This window comes from Erigeron canadensis, chromosome 3 (assembly GCF_010389155.1).
Source record: "Erigeron canadensis isolate Cc75 chromosome 3, C_canadensis_v1, whole genome shotgun sequence".
NCBI classification, from domain to species: Eukaryota; Viridiplantae; Streptophyta; class Magnoliopsida; order Asterales; family Asteraceae; genus Erigeron; species Erigeron canadensis.
The window spans coordinates 8,875,582-8,890,286 of NC_057763.1; the positions used below are offsets into that span (position 1 = coordinate 8,875,582).

The 14,705-nt window shown below is 35.5% G+C and overlaps 1 protein-coding gene across 1 annotated transcript; it reads left to right on the forward strand.

Moving 5' to 3' along the window:
- Positions 1-7,761: 7,761 nt before the first annotated feature.
- Positions 7,762-10,996, forward strand: LOC122594449 (probable E3 ubiquitin-protein ligase XBOS32). Its single transcript, XM_043766899.1, has 10 exons — positions 7,762-7,956; positions 8,077-8,136; positions 8,427-8,498; positions 8,631-8,806; positions 8,936-9,099; positions 9,231-9,289; positions 9,390-9,436; positions 9,652-9,792; positions 10,124-10,212; positions 10,289-10,996. Exons 1-10 carry the CDS (start codon positions 7,762-7,764, stop codon positions 10,762-10,764), a joined length of 1,479 nt encoding a protein of 492 aa, XP_043622834.1. The 3' UTR covers positions 10,765-10,996.
- Positions 10,997-14,705: the final 3,709 nt, after the last annotated feature.

Genomic DNA, 14,705 nt, shown 5'->3' on the forward strand with positions numbered 1-14,705 from the left:
GATAGGTCCTTGACTATTGCTGAGTTTGGTCTAGCTACCGGTATGTACACAAGAGACTTGTTGGAAAATAACCAACAATTTAGGAAGATTTTGAGTAGGGGGGCTAGAACCAGGTTGGGATTCCCGGATGGTAGTCAAAAGTTGTATTATACACAGATTACCGGGGGTGAAACTTGGGCCAATGGTGTTGGGGTGAGCAACATCAAGTCACCTATTTTGAGGTTGTTTTTGAAGATGATCACTTATTTGGTTCTGCAGCGGTCGAACCAAAGGGATAAGGTTTATTTGGAAGACATGTGGTTGTTGAGGTTGTTTCATGAGGGAGCCCCGTATAAGTTGGCTTGTGCTCCGTACGTGGTGGCTAAGCATATGGGAACCCGGGGAATGAGGGATAAGAAGTTGGTGTGTGGTCATTACATCACACGAATGGTTAAGTTTTTTGGCTGTGAAAATGATCGGGCGAATGCAGTGTTTAATTTGAATTGGAAACATATGAAAGAGTTTGAGTACACTAATTTGAAGCGGTTTGGGTTACTTAAGCCTCAAACCAATAGGGGTTTTTACTCTTTGATTGATTTTGGTGATGCCGCCCCTGAGGGCGAGGAAGGTGAAAATGCTGATGAAGAGATGGAGGAGGAGGCTGAGGAGGAACTGGTTAGACGCCCTAAGCGTCGTGTTACCTCTACAGTGGGAGCTTCTTCTTCTTCTTCCGTCGTTCACGCAGGTTTTGATCTCACCTCTCTTCAGTCTGTTGTGGATAGGATGTTCGAGTCTCAGCAGGCTTTTCACTCCTGCATGGATGATTTTCGTGAGCAGGTGGGGAGTGATATGACTATGGTTGGTTCTGGCCTAGGGAGAGTGGTTTATGACTTGCGGCGTTATCAGCTGATGTGGGAGGCGCAGTTGAGAGGGCAGGATTTTAGCCCACCCACCGATCTTCCGGATTATCGCCCACCTTCTATGTTTATTCCTCATCGAAGAGTTGGTAGAGGTTTCTACTTCCCTCCAGAGCATCAGGTTGAGGAGCCTCCACGTCACGATCCGAGTGCATTGAGACCGGATATGCCGGTCCGATTTGGTAGTTATACAGGTACATATGCAGGTATGGACGTGAGCCAGGCGGGAGCTGTTGAGCCAACCTTTGCTGAGCAGGTGGTTGGATCATTCTTTGATTATGGTAACATTCCTGGTTACCAACATTATCCACCTCATCCTCCACCACAGTGATTTGTTTGTAAGTTGAAGATGTGAAGCCGTCAGTCAGCTTAAATTGATGGCTTGTATTTATTTGTTTGAACAATTTCGATTTCCGTACTTTCTAATTTTCATTTGGTTGGTTTGTATCCACCCTTTGGGGTGATGAGACAGCATATTTTATTTCCCATTTCCGTTAGTTAGTAGGGTAGAATGTTGCAAGTTTAACTTGATATTATGATGTTGGCTTTTATTTGTGTTCATGTGTGATAGCAAGGTTGTCATTTGCATATGCTGGCAGTAAGTTCAGCGCTCATATTCTTGTTGGCATCATTCCCGCATGGAATACCACATATACCCAGCAAGTTTTTCTTGTCCTTATTTTGCTTTTTAGTTTACTTTTCCCTATTTCCCTTAGTTTGGCTTTGTTATTGGACATTGAGGACATTGTCCAACTCAAGTGTGGGGAGGGGAGGTAAATTATAGATTTTAATGAGCAATGTAACTACACCCTTGGTACAAACTTTTAATCTGTGGAATGTGTTTTGACTTATTAAGGTGGCAATCCCTTCTAGATTAATAACATTGCTAGCATGCTTATAGCACCAAAACACCAAATTGTGAGATTATTAATTCATTGCTAGTAATGATAGGTGTACGGTTTTGGAATTAATAGCCTTGTAAATTTGTCCCTCTCTTAGGCTTTTGGATTTATCCGGAAGTAAGGTTCTCTTTTAGAGCTCTGAACTATGATGTGCAAATTTGAGGTTGATTTTCCATTTCCGAGTTATTTCATTTGCTATGAGTATGCCAGTGATAGCGTTGATTCTAGAACTTATCCTGGTTAATCGTTCCATGGTTTTCTAGATGAAGAAGAGGCAAATTTAGAATAAAACCTTTTTTCTTTGTATGTTTCACCCTTTGTTTCGTAAAATTTGTTATGTGCATGTTTTGTAATATGTTTAGTAGCTAACTACACTAGTTAGTGAACCACCTGTCTAAAACCCTTATGTTTCACTCACTTTTAGTGCAAGAAACAATGGAAAACATGTTGTCATTAGCCTGTTCTTTGTTGAAACAATAGAAAACATGTTGTCATCAGCTGATAGTCGAAGTCCTGGTGGGTCATTGGTTGCCTATGCTAGTGGATGGTTTGGGTTTGTCTTATTATGTCGGGTTGGGATATTCTCATCCAATGGGGTAGTTTGATTTCGACATGGTATTTAGATCAAGTCCGGATTGTTCATGTTAGCATTTTTGTAAATGTTTTGTCACTGTTTCAATATTATAATGAGAATACCAATTAGTCAGAGTAAAAGTAGCTCACAAAAAAAAATGAATAAAAAGAATAAAAGATTTGAAAAACAGAAAAAGAAAAAAAATATTTAAAAAAAAAATGAAAAATGAGCTTGGGCTGTCAGTTGGTATTTCTCTTTTCTGTCAAATCATTTTATGTAAGTTGGTGCATCGTTGTAACCAACAAAGTGTTCTTGAATTGATATATTTGATTAAAATTAAGTTGGCAGGCTTGTTTAAGCCAATATTGGTTAGGTTTGGTTGAATAAGTTGTTTGATTGAGAACTTTTTGGGACGTGGACCGTTGGCAACTAATGACATGGGTTTGTTTGGATTAGACTATATGTGAAAAATTTGTTAAATGTTGTGTTAGTTCTTTGTTAACACTAATTGTTCACCCAAATTTCCATATCCTGTTTAAATGCCCTGTTTAGCCTAATGTTAAAACCTAAAGTCCTCTTCTGATAGACGTTATAGGGCGCTAGCGCCTTGGCGATAAAGGAACGAACCTAGTACAAGCCTATGGTTAAAAGAGTATGCATCACGACTTGGCTATTGAGTGATTATTCAAATATTCAACCCCAAAAGTAAGTTAGTTGGAGTAGGATAGGCGAGATATCACTTGTTCGTTTCATTTGTGCTTATTCGTGTTATTAAGGCTTGTATATCAGTCAAATATTGTCAAACGTTCCAGTTTTCATTTAAGATTAAAAATGCCTAACTATTTATTCTCATTCCTGATTATGGTTGAGCTTCTTTTTGATAACTAAAAATGTGGTTCCATAATGTAACATGGTTTGATTTGTTTTCAGCTTGGATTTACTTGAGGACAAGCAAAGCTTAACTGTGGGGAGATTTGATATGTCGTATTTTATGCCCATTTCCCATAGCTTAAGTAGGTGATTAGTAAGGTTTACGAGTCGTTTTCGTATACATTTGGTGCATTTATGGTATTTGTTAGTGTTTCAGGTTGATAACAGATACCTAAGCGATAATCTGAAGAAAACGAAGTTTCTGGAGTAAAACGAGTGCTTACGGACGTTTTACGAGGCAAGAGAGTGGAGATTAGAAGAAAGTCAAACTAGTTAACACTGGTCAACGCAAAAGTGCGACGCAGTCTAAAGGTGCGTTGCCGTTTTTCATGCCGTGTATCAAGGCTTGTATATCAGTCGAATATTGTCAAACGTTCCAGTTTTCATTTAAGATTAAAAATGCCTAACTATTTATTATCATTCCTGATTATGGTTGAGCTTCTTTTTGATAACTAAAAATGTGGTTCCATAATGTAACATGGTTTGATTTGTTTTCAGCTTGGATTTGCTTGAGGACACGCAAAGCTTAAGTGTGGGGAGATTTGATATGTCGTATTTTATGTCCATTTCCCATAGCTTAAGTAGGTGATTAGTAAGGTTTACGAGTCGTTTTCGTATACATTTGGTGCATTTATGGTATTTGTTAGTGTTTCAGGTTGATAACAGATACCTAAGCGATAATCTGAAGAAAACGAAGTTTTTGGAGTAAAACGAGTGCTTACGGACGTTTTACGAGGCTAGAGAGTGGAGATTAGAAGAAAGTCAAACTAGTTAACACTGGTCAACGCAAAAGTGCGACGCAGTCTAAAGGTGCGTTGTCGTTTTTCATGTCGTGTATTAAACCGCTTCGCAGTTAGCCGAAAGTGCGATGCACTTTTACTATAGACGAAAAGAGATCGGTCAACAAAAGTCAAAGTCAACGAAAGTCAAACCAAAGACTGCGACGCAGTTTGGCGCCGAATCTGTTGAATTTGGGCAACATATAAATAGCTTGCAAAAACATTCTTGAAACCCTATCTTCACTTTCCAGACGATTTTTAAGTGCTTTTGAAGGGTTTTTCTTGTATTCAACCATTTGGAAGGATCTTAAGCTCGATTGGAATCATTTCATTAATCATTTTCAATTCCTTGTATTCGGTAACGATGAATTCTTCTATTTTGATTTGTTCTTTCATATTTAATATGATTGGCTAATCGCCTTTTCATCCATCTTGATGGAGTAAGACAATATGTAAGGATTGCACAATATTTTATAATTCAAGTGATTTGATTTAACGTTGTGTCGTGATCTAAATCTATTAATTCTTTGTCATTTAATTATTGTTTGCGGATAATTTGTATTCAAACTTAGTGGCAACTAGGGTTGGGTAGAAGTTATTTTGATTGCTTGGTTAGGAGCAGTTGGTTCTATGACGGGTACGGTAGAAGGTAATTAATAATTAATAAGAATTAACGGGTTAATGGTTGGGTATAATCAATAGACACAATTGTTATCTGAAATGACCAAAACCATTGTTGAACTAGAAAAGTTGTAAAAAGGCGTCTCGAGGTACCGATCTTAATAATGAAACTAGTTTATACAAGAGAATCAAATAAGTTGTAAACTTGACGGGTACGGGGTTGAAGATTAATTTGAACCTCGGTCATTTAATCACTAATTGAATTTGAACTTCATAAAATGTGCAATCTTAACATGTTGTCGAGCGAAATCAAGATGGGTGACCTTTAAATTCTTGTTTTAAACAACAAACTCTTCTTTCGATTAAACTTGAGGGATTACTAACCAATTTTACTAACTACTTGCAATGTGGTAATTCGGCCACAAAACCCCTCATTTTTACTTGAATCACTTAATTGTTACAATTGCTTATAAAAGTCCTCGTGAACGATCTCGGCTTACCAGCTTTTACTATACTGCATGTGATCAGGTACACTGCCTATGAGTATGTAGTAATCAATATTTCGGTAAATCGTGTTTATAAATTTTATTACTAGATTTCACACATCTGAAGGTTAAGAAGGGGATATATGAGATTCTCCCTAAATATTATTATTTTTAATATGTTCCCCGCGTATTACGCGGGTTAATAATCTAATAGTATAATATACACATCTATCCATGAAATCTTAAACACTAAATTAGAACTACATTAACATCAAACTGCAAACAAACAATATCAATATATGAAAGAATAAAATAGAATTAATGATCCTTTGACAAATCTTAGGTGTTTGTGATTCTTGACTTTCTTCACTTGCTTTACTTTCTTCCATTATTTTGTTCTTAATTAAAGTTAATTAGGGTTGTTGAATGGTGGCAGAAAGATGACAAGAATCATATATAAATTGACAAAAAACGAGATATTTCATATCTGTAACTATAGAAATTAATCGAAAAACCTATTGATGGCCGACGATGATGGCGGATATTGGTGGAGGATGGTAGGAGCAATTTTGAGTTTGTGGTTTGTGATTTTGGATGATGGCAGGTAGGGTTTATAAGTTTTCGGGTCAAGCGGGTCGGAAATAGGCAGATTTGGCCCAATTTGCAAATATGGATCGCAAATCTGATTTGCGATTTTGGTCAATTTGCGATCTCCATTCTTGTTTAAGATTCTTTGTTTCTGTTTGCGATTTTATGGGTATATTGTGAAAAGTAAAAAAAAAAGTTGGGTATTTTGGTATATTTAAGATGTTTTTTGGGGTATTTAGGCTATTTTCTCATAAATTTTTATTTATTCTTAATTTTCTTTTTTTTTTTCTTTTGTTCGATCATAACACGTTCGTAAACAGATACAATGCTCACTTAATCGTTCTTTTGGTTTCATTTACTCTCTATAAGTAAAGACACAGGGTAACACGACCAGAAAAAGGGTAACCAGACCACACTATCTGCGGTGATGTCGTCGCGAAAAGTCACGTACCGTTATCCGTACACTGTTGACTATGACAGTCGACAACGACTTTTGTCTTATTCGACTTTCCACGGTTAAACTAATAATATATTTTAGTACCAACACTATTAATTTATGGTTCCACTATCATGAAACTATAATATAATCTTTGCAACTGATTCATCCTTACTAAATGCATTTTTAAACAATAGTCGATTAATCTGTACCCTGTGGATGTTAGTTGAGAAGCTTGATGTAATTTCAATTTTTCTATGTAAATGTCTTTACTTTTGGCATTGTCTTGGCTCTAGCTCCTCGCTTAGGGCTGTGAATTTGGTCTCGTCATAAAAATAATAATAACTTTTCATATATACTTCGATATCGATATAAAAATAAAGTCAAATTTGATAAATTTCTAACAATATAATTTGTTTGTATCATTTCATCTTTTCAGAAAATATCACTATAAATGCACTTATATAATACCACTTTCATATATTACTTTATTAATCATTATTACCAAGTCTTAGTCGGCCTCAATCCTTATCAATTACAACTAATTTGTTTTTTTTATTCGAACAACAATAATAGTCAAAGAGTGAAAGAGCTACAATGTATGAAATAATTTAAGTAGAAAATCTTTTTAAGGAATATATTGTTCAAACATCTGGTGGGTCATCACTGTCTTCAAAAACAAAATTATGATCATAAGCACGACTTCCATATCGGCATTACAACAAGAGTTTCCTATGTAAATTATGTAAGCTTTTACAAAATCTTATTTATTCTTTTGACATTTTGTTAACAATCTCAAAAACTATTTTTTATTTTGTCTATAAACCACCATTTGGCCTAGGGGTGTGACGTTGTGATTTCTTCATAAGGTTTTAGGTTCAAAACTTACTAACTATAACTTTTTTGGTGGCCAAGGAAAGGGTTTAGAAACGGTTACATTTATATTTTCGTTTTTCCTCTAGAGGTTTTGATTATTTTATGAAATCTTATGTGGGTGTTGAATATTTGTGATTATAGAGTGATTTATGAAGTGGGTTTGTGATGAAGGTTAAATCTTTATGATTATCCTGGATTTTAAAAGAAAATCTGAGTTGGGTTTTAAATTCTGGATTTGCATGTGTTATTTTGTTCAAGATGAAATAAATTTGGATTGTTGGAATAGTCTTTGTTTGATGAATATACTATCAAATTCATAAACAATGTGTGTAGACATACACTTGTAGGTGAAGATACTAGTATCAAGTAGACTCTTGCTTACAATCTTATTCTATATGCATGAAAGTAAACTGTTTCATTGGTTGTAAATAGTTTGATATAAAAAAATATAATAATGAAGAAGTTGTGTGTAATTGGAAGCAATAAACAACATTTCACATCAATGACAACATCATTAACTTATTATAATTATGTGTGATAGTAGAAAAAAATATCTGGATTTAGGTGCAGGTGATTGTTGTTCTACCAAATATAAAGAAAACATTGAAATTGAAAACACTACTCTTCATTGTTTCTTTGTGTAATTGTTTGTAGTTTTTTCTTGAAGAAAAGTGATGGGAATGTTGGGTGTTGTGGGGAACTCATTTGGATGCTCAGCTTCTGGAGAGCGCCTTGTTTCAGCTGCAAGAGATGGTGATTTTCATGAAGCTAAAGCCTTATTGGAATATAATCCAAGACTTGCTAAATATGCCACTTTTGGTGGTCGAAATTCGCCCCTTCATCATGCTGCAGCTCATGGACATAATGAGGTATACCGTCTTTTATCTTGTTACAGCTATATAATTGATCTTGATTGAAAGTAGTTTATATGCAACAGGTTTATGTATTATGGGTTGTCTTAAAGATTGTGCTGTTTTATTTCCCTTTAGATTGTTTTTCTTTTGATCGAGTCAGGAGTTGATATCAATCTCAGGAATGATCGTGGACAGGTTAGAAATTTGTAACTTATGATGGTGGCCAACTGGGCATGTTATGTAATAGGTCAAAGTGAGTAATTTTTTTGATACGTGCCAAACATCCCTTTTTTCCCATATCATCATCATTAACTGAATAAAACAATTTAATACGTTCTATGGAAAACTTAACTCTGTTAAACGCTTTTTGTAATAATTGTTTGACACATTAATAAGTAAATGGGTCGAATTGCCATCTTAACAGTACAATGAGTTACCATTTCGGCATTTGATAAGGTTATGTATTTTTTTTTTCATGTGCACAGACGGCTTTGATGCAAGCAAGTCAATATGGTCGTTGGGAGGTTGTCTTGACCCTCGTTCTCTTCAAAGCCAATGTAAGACATAAGATAACATAACTTACATCCATTTCTAATAGTGACAATTAATAAGGTAACATGTTTATCTAGGTGGAATTGGGGAAAGTGTGTTTTGATAACATAAATAACTTAACGATTATTAAATTTTAGATCCATAAAATGGATGATTTAAACGGAGGTACTGCATTGCACTTGGCTGCTCTCAATGGACATTCGCGTTGCATTCGGATCCTACTTGCTGATTATATCCCTAGTGTTTCTAAACTTTGTAAAATTGTAAAGAAAAGATCAAGAACCGAAGAATTTCTCTTTGAAACCAATGAAGGGTATGCTTCTAATAAAATTATAATCTTGATATCTTCTGTATCAGAATGTGTGATTTTCTTTGGAAGCTTTCTATATAAAGGGATGGATAATTATTATTTTATTTTCATTTATTATTTTATTTTTTTCAGCAACTTACTCTACGAAATAATCAATAAACCAGCTGATGGAGGCGTGACCGCTCTTCATATGGCTGCACTAAACGGGCATGTTGATAGTTTGCATTTACTCCTTGATTTAGGCGCGTCTATAAATAAAGTCACGGTGGAAGATGGCACCACAATTGACTTAATAGGTAACTCATTTTGCTTTTTAATTACTACAAAGAAAAATAATGTGTGTGACTATGAATTCCAAATGATAGGACTCATAGGAGCTTTTCTTAAGCTTTAGTTACAATGCGGAACCGTATTTTTCTGGTTTCAGGCGCTGGAAGCACACCCCTCCATTATGCGGCATATGGTGGTAATCCACATTGTTGTCAAGTATGATTATTCTGCTAAGAAAGTTATTCCTAGAGGAGTAAAATTCTAATGCTAAACGATCTTTTTGGCTGATGTATTGCTATTTGTTTGCATGTTCCAGATTCTGATTGCTAAGGGTGCCAGTCTAACTGCTAAAAATGCAAAAGGGTACGACTTCTATCACCAAATCCATAGTTATAGAAACCGGTTTAGCAATTAACGTATCTCTCAAATACAGTTTTACATGCTTACAAAGTATGAGAAATTGATGAACCAAAATCGATAGTACAGAGAATTTACAGTAACAATGGGTATGTAGGTAACTTGAACTTGTATCTTCAGGTGAATTAACTTTAGTATTTGGTTTTTTCCTATCCTAAAAGATGGAGTCCCTTGGAGGTTGCTCGCTCATGGAACAGAGATTGGCTTGAGGAAATTCTTAGTGCAGAACCACATGACCGAACAACTACTCTCCCTTCTCCATACTTGTGCCTCCCACTTACGAGTGTAGTCAAAATTGCACGGTAAGCATTGATTAAAAATTCCCTTTCAAATTAGATTATTGGCAAGCTACATTTGAATTTTGTCATAAATTCTACACCGATATGCAAAAGGGTTCTTGAATTAATAATAATTAATCAAAAAGACAAAAATTTGAGGTTTCCTTTGTAAGAAATTGGACCAAGTTTGAATTTTGTCTATCACTTCAAAAGTCAATCTGTATCTTATTTTGTTTTTGAAAGGACAGTGAGTACCAGTTGAGTTTTCTTACAAATATTTGACCAGTGAGTAAAAGAGTTCATCGTCCATCAATTTCTTATATATTGGAAACTCTGCTTGTTTTCCTATGTGCAGAGAATGTGGATGGTCTGGTTATCCACCTTTGAATCATACAGAATCATGTGCTATTTGTTTGGAAAACAAGTGCACAGTAGCAGCATCAGGTATTCCTCATATAATTACGACTCCTTTCTATATTAATTAGTTAAAGGTCACGTAACTATATTATATTAATCACAGGCTGTTTACACGAATTATGCACTCGATGTGCTTTATATCATTGTTCCACTAGTAGTGCCTCAAGTTCAACCAACGGGCCACTGGGTTCAATCCCCTGCCCGTTCTGCCGCCATGGGATTGTCTCATTCAAAAAGCTAGCGACAACAAAACAGCGTCTTCAACCATTGAAACCGAGCTCATCTCTCTCTTGCTGCTCGTGTTGTCCAATGCTCAAAGATAACAATATAGCCAAAACAGAAACAACTCCATTATGCAACCCCAAACCCGCTTCACGGTCTTTAAACTCCCAAAATTTTCGGTCAATGACACTGAAGGCTAATATATGTACTAGAAGTACGGACACAATCTCATCATTGGTTCGACGATCTCAGCTAGCAAGATACTCAGGTTCAAGTTTTCGGAGTTCTGATTCACGTTCAGAAGGCAGAAGATCATGGTTGTGTTCTTTTAATGAACCCAGTATAAATCCCCAGTGATTACTGAAAGGAAAACTGTGAAGAACATGAATATCACATGACACAACATTTGGATGGAAAAGATAATAGATCCTAATTAATTGTTTAAAGGTTTTTATATGGTTTTGTTTAGATATTTGATTAAAGAGCTACTGATGCTTTTGTAAATACACCATATGTGCCAGTACCACAAATCATTTGGCATTTTAGTGGTTTGTAAATAATAAAGAATGAAAAGAATATTTTTTTGGATTGCGATAAAATTGTGCATTTTGAACATGTCCAATCTAATAATTCATCACAAAATTTATGCCACTAGAAAAGGTATTATGACATTGGTACTACATTTTCACTTTGAACCTAATTTACGGTATTGTTGGTGAGTGACGCCGATAATTTTAAGTTCGTGGGTGGCGGTATTGGTCAGATGTAGGCGCGTAACAAGGAAAAGACCATACCAGTTTTGACGCTTAAACCGGTAATCCTAGACTATTAGTTCACTTAACTAGATTAAAACCTGGTCGGTGACCAGGTTACAAATAACCTTAATTTGCATCACATATTGTGAAAAGTATAAGTCTTGTAGTAGATAAAGATGAAGTTTATTGTGAAATCGAGCATAATGCAAGATAAACTTTTAACACTTATATATTTTAGGATAACATATTTTCTTTTGAACGGCAAATTTGGGCTCATGTCTCCATTCCTGGGAGCATTTTGCTCACACCAGGATTTGAACCCAAGACTTCTCAGTATCAGGCTCCACCATATACCAATCCATCTATTGATGATTGATATATTTTAAGATAACATATTGAGTCTATTAATACCCGATCCAACCCAAAACCAACGTGAAAAAAACCGGGTTATATTTGCATATTTTGGATCCTCCATCCCGCCAAGTTGATTCTTTCGGGCCGGTTGACCTTTCGGATTAACTGGTCGACCCGTCAACCCGAAAATATATTAAACTTATATAAATTTTTCAATAGGTCGATCCACCATGCCATATGACCAATGAACCCATAACCTGTTTGACCTAAAATCAATCCGCCAACTTACGAACCCACCAACCCATGTGACTTGTGTTAGCTAAAATTAACCTAACAACCCACCTAACCCGCGATCAATTTTTTGTGGATTGATGGGTTGGGTTTAGGTTAACGAATTGACAACTTTGGGTTGAGATTTTTATCTGGATTTTCATATCATTTCGGGCTCGGGTTGGGTATTTTCAACCCCCCTCCTCTATGTCGACCCACCATGCCATATGACCCATGAACCCATAACCCGTTTTACCTAAAATCAATCCGTCAACCTACGAACCCACCAACCCATGTGACTTGTGTCAGCTAAAATTAAGGCAGAAGATCATGGTTGTGTTCTTTTAATGAACCCAGTATAAATCCCCAGTGATTACTGAAAGGAAAACTGTGAAGAACATGAATATCACATGACACAACATTTGGATGGAAAAGATAATAGATCCTAATTAATTGTTTAAAGGTTTTTATATGGTTTTGTTTAGATATTTGATTAAAGAGCTACTGATGCTTTTGTAAATACACCATATGTGCCAGTACCACAAATCATTTGGCATTTTAGTGGTTTGTAAATAATAAAGAATGAAAAGAATATTTTTTTGGATTGTGATAAAATTGTGCATTTTGAACATGTCCAATCTAATAATTCATCACAAAATTTATGCCACTAGAAAAGGTATTATGACGTTGGTACTACATTTTCACTTTGAACCTAATTTACGGTATTGTTGGTGAGTGACGCCGATAATTTTAAGTTCGTGGGTGGCGGTATTGGTCAGATGTAGGCGCGTAACAAGGAAAAGACCATACCAGTTTTGACGCTTAAACCGGTAATCCTAGACTATTAGTTCACTTAACTAGATTAAAACCTGGTCGGTGACCAGGTTACAAATAACCTTAATTTGCATCATATATTGTGAAAAGTATAAGTCTTGTAGTAGATAAAGATGAAGTTTATTGTGAAATCGAGCATAATGCAAGATAAACTTTTAACACTTATATATTTTAGGATAACATATTTTCTTTTGAACGGCAAATTTGGGCTCATGTCTCTATTCCTGGGAGCATTTTGCTCACACCAGGATTTGAACCCAAGACTTCTCAGTATCAGGCTCCACCATATACCAATCCATCTATTGATGATTGATATATTTTAAGATAACATATTGAGTCTATTAATACCCGATCCAACCCAAAACCAACGTGAAAAAAACCGGGTTATATTTGCATATTTTGGATCCTCCATCCCGCCAAGTTGATTCTTTCGGGCCGGTTGACATTTCGGATTAACTGGTCGACCCGTCAACCCGAAAATATATTAAACTTATATAAATTTTTCAATAGGTCGATCCACCATGCCATATGACCAATGAACCCATAACCTGTTTGACCTAAAATCAATCCGCCAACTTACGAACCCACCAACCCATGTGACTTGTGTTAGCTAAAATTAACCTAACAACCCACCTAACCCGCGATCAATTTTTTGTGGATTGATGGGTTGGGTTTAGGTTAACGAATTGACAACTTTGGGTTGAGATTTTTATCTGGATTTTCATATCATTTCGGGCTCGGGTTGGGTATTTTCAACCCCCCTCCTCTATGTCGACCCACCATGCCATATGACCCATGAACCCATAACCTGTTTTACCTAAAATCAATCCGTCAACCTACGAACCCACCAACCCATGTGACTTGTGTCAGCTAAAATTAATCTAACAATTCATTTAACCTGTCGATCGATTTTTTGTGGATTGATGGGTTGGGTTTAGGCTTACGATTTAACAACTTTGGGTTGATATTTTTATCCCGATTTTCATATCATTTCGGGCTTGGGTTGGGTATTTTCAACACACCCCCCCCCCCCTCTAATTAACCCTGTTGGAATATCCTAAAGTCAAAGACCTTACTAATGGCTTATCAACCCAATTGTCAACCTATACTACTACCCTTAATAAAATAATCTACAACATAGTTTCTTAACCCTTGAAATAATTACATACCCCCTAAACATTAAGTACTTTAATATTTACCACCACGCCATTATTACCGTCACCATTATCGCCCCCACCACTCATCAACGCCACCGCCACCACCTGTCGCTGTCACTTATTACAGCCACTCGCAGCCACTATTGTCACATCGTCTCCGCTACTACTATCGTTGCCAGATCACGTGGGCATGTATTTTGTATTTTCTTTAAATATCATATAATGTTTGTTTTTTATCACTACAATAACAATAGCCCATTTTTATTATGAAGTATATGCGCAAATTATGTAAACCAACTACTTCTTTTTTTCTCTATATGTAACAATACCATATTGCTATCTATTTAGTCAATTCTAAACTATACTTTCGAGTTTTTCCTTTTTTATTATCCCATTCTACACTTAATGTTTATATTATAAATTGGTATTTTATTATGAAACTTATATGAGTTAGTATTAGTTGAATTTGGTACATCAAATACTAAAAAATGTTTGACATGGTTAAAAAAATTATAAGTATCTTAAATACCATGAATGGTTGCTATAACATCATATGGAGAAATATGAAAATATATGAATGTTACAACACAATACATTCTAGGGAAATGATGGGTACAACGGCTATACTCAATGTTACGTAATGGTGTAACAAATTAGACCTTTGAGCTTTATAAATATACAATAATGTCCCCTGAATTTTAACTGTGTGGTATCTAAACTATGTATCGCCATAGTACATATGTTATCTCCATACATTCTTTATCTTAGATGCTTGAAAATGATGATGAATTGAAATCAGGAGAAAAGATTTACATTTTTTATGATGGCATGTAATATATCCTTTACGCATTTATAAAAATATGAGTTATTAATTACGTTTTTTTCACTTTCCCTAATGAAACTTAAAAATCATTTCGTTTCTATGTGT

Coding starts and splice junctions, on each gene's coding strand:
- LOC122594449 (XM_043766899.1), top strand. CDS start 7,762: ATGGGAATGTTGGGTGTTGTGGGGAACTCATTTGGATGCTCAGCTTCT. Junction 8,499..8,630: donor TCGTTCTCTTCAAAGCCAAT/GTAAGACATAAG, acceptor ATTAAATTTTAG/ATCCATAAAATGGATGATTT. Junction 9,793..10,123: donor AGTGTAGTCAAAATTGCACG/GTAAGCATTGAT, acceptor TCCTATGTGCAG/AGAATGTGGATGGTCTGGTT.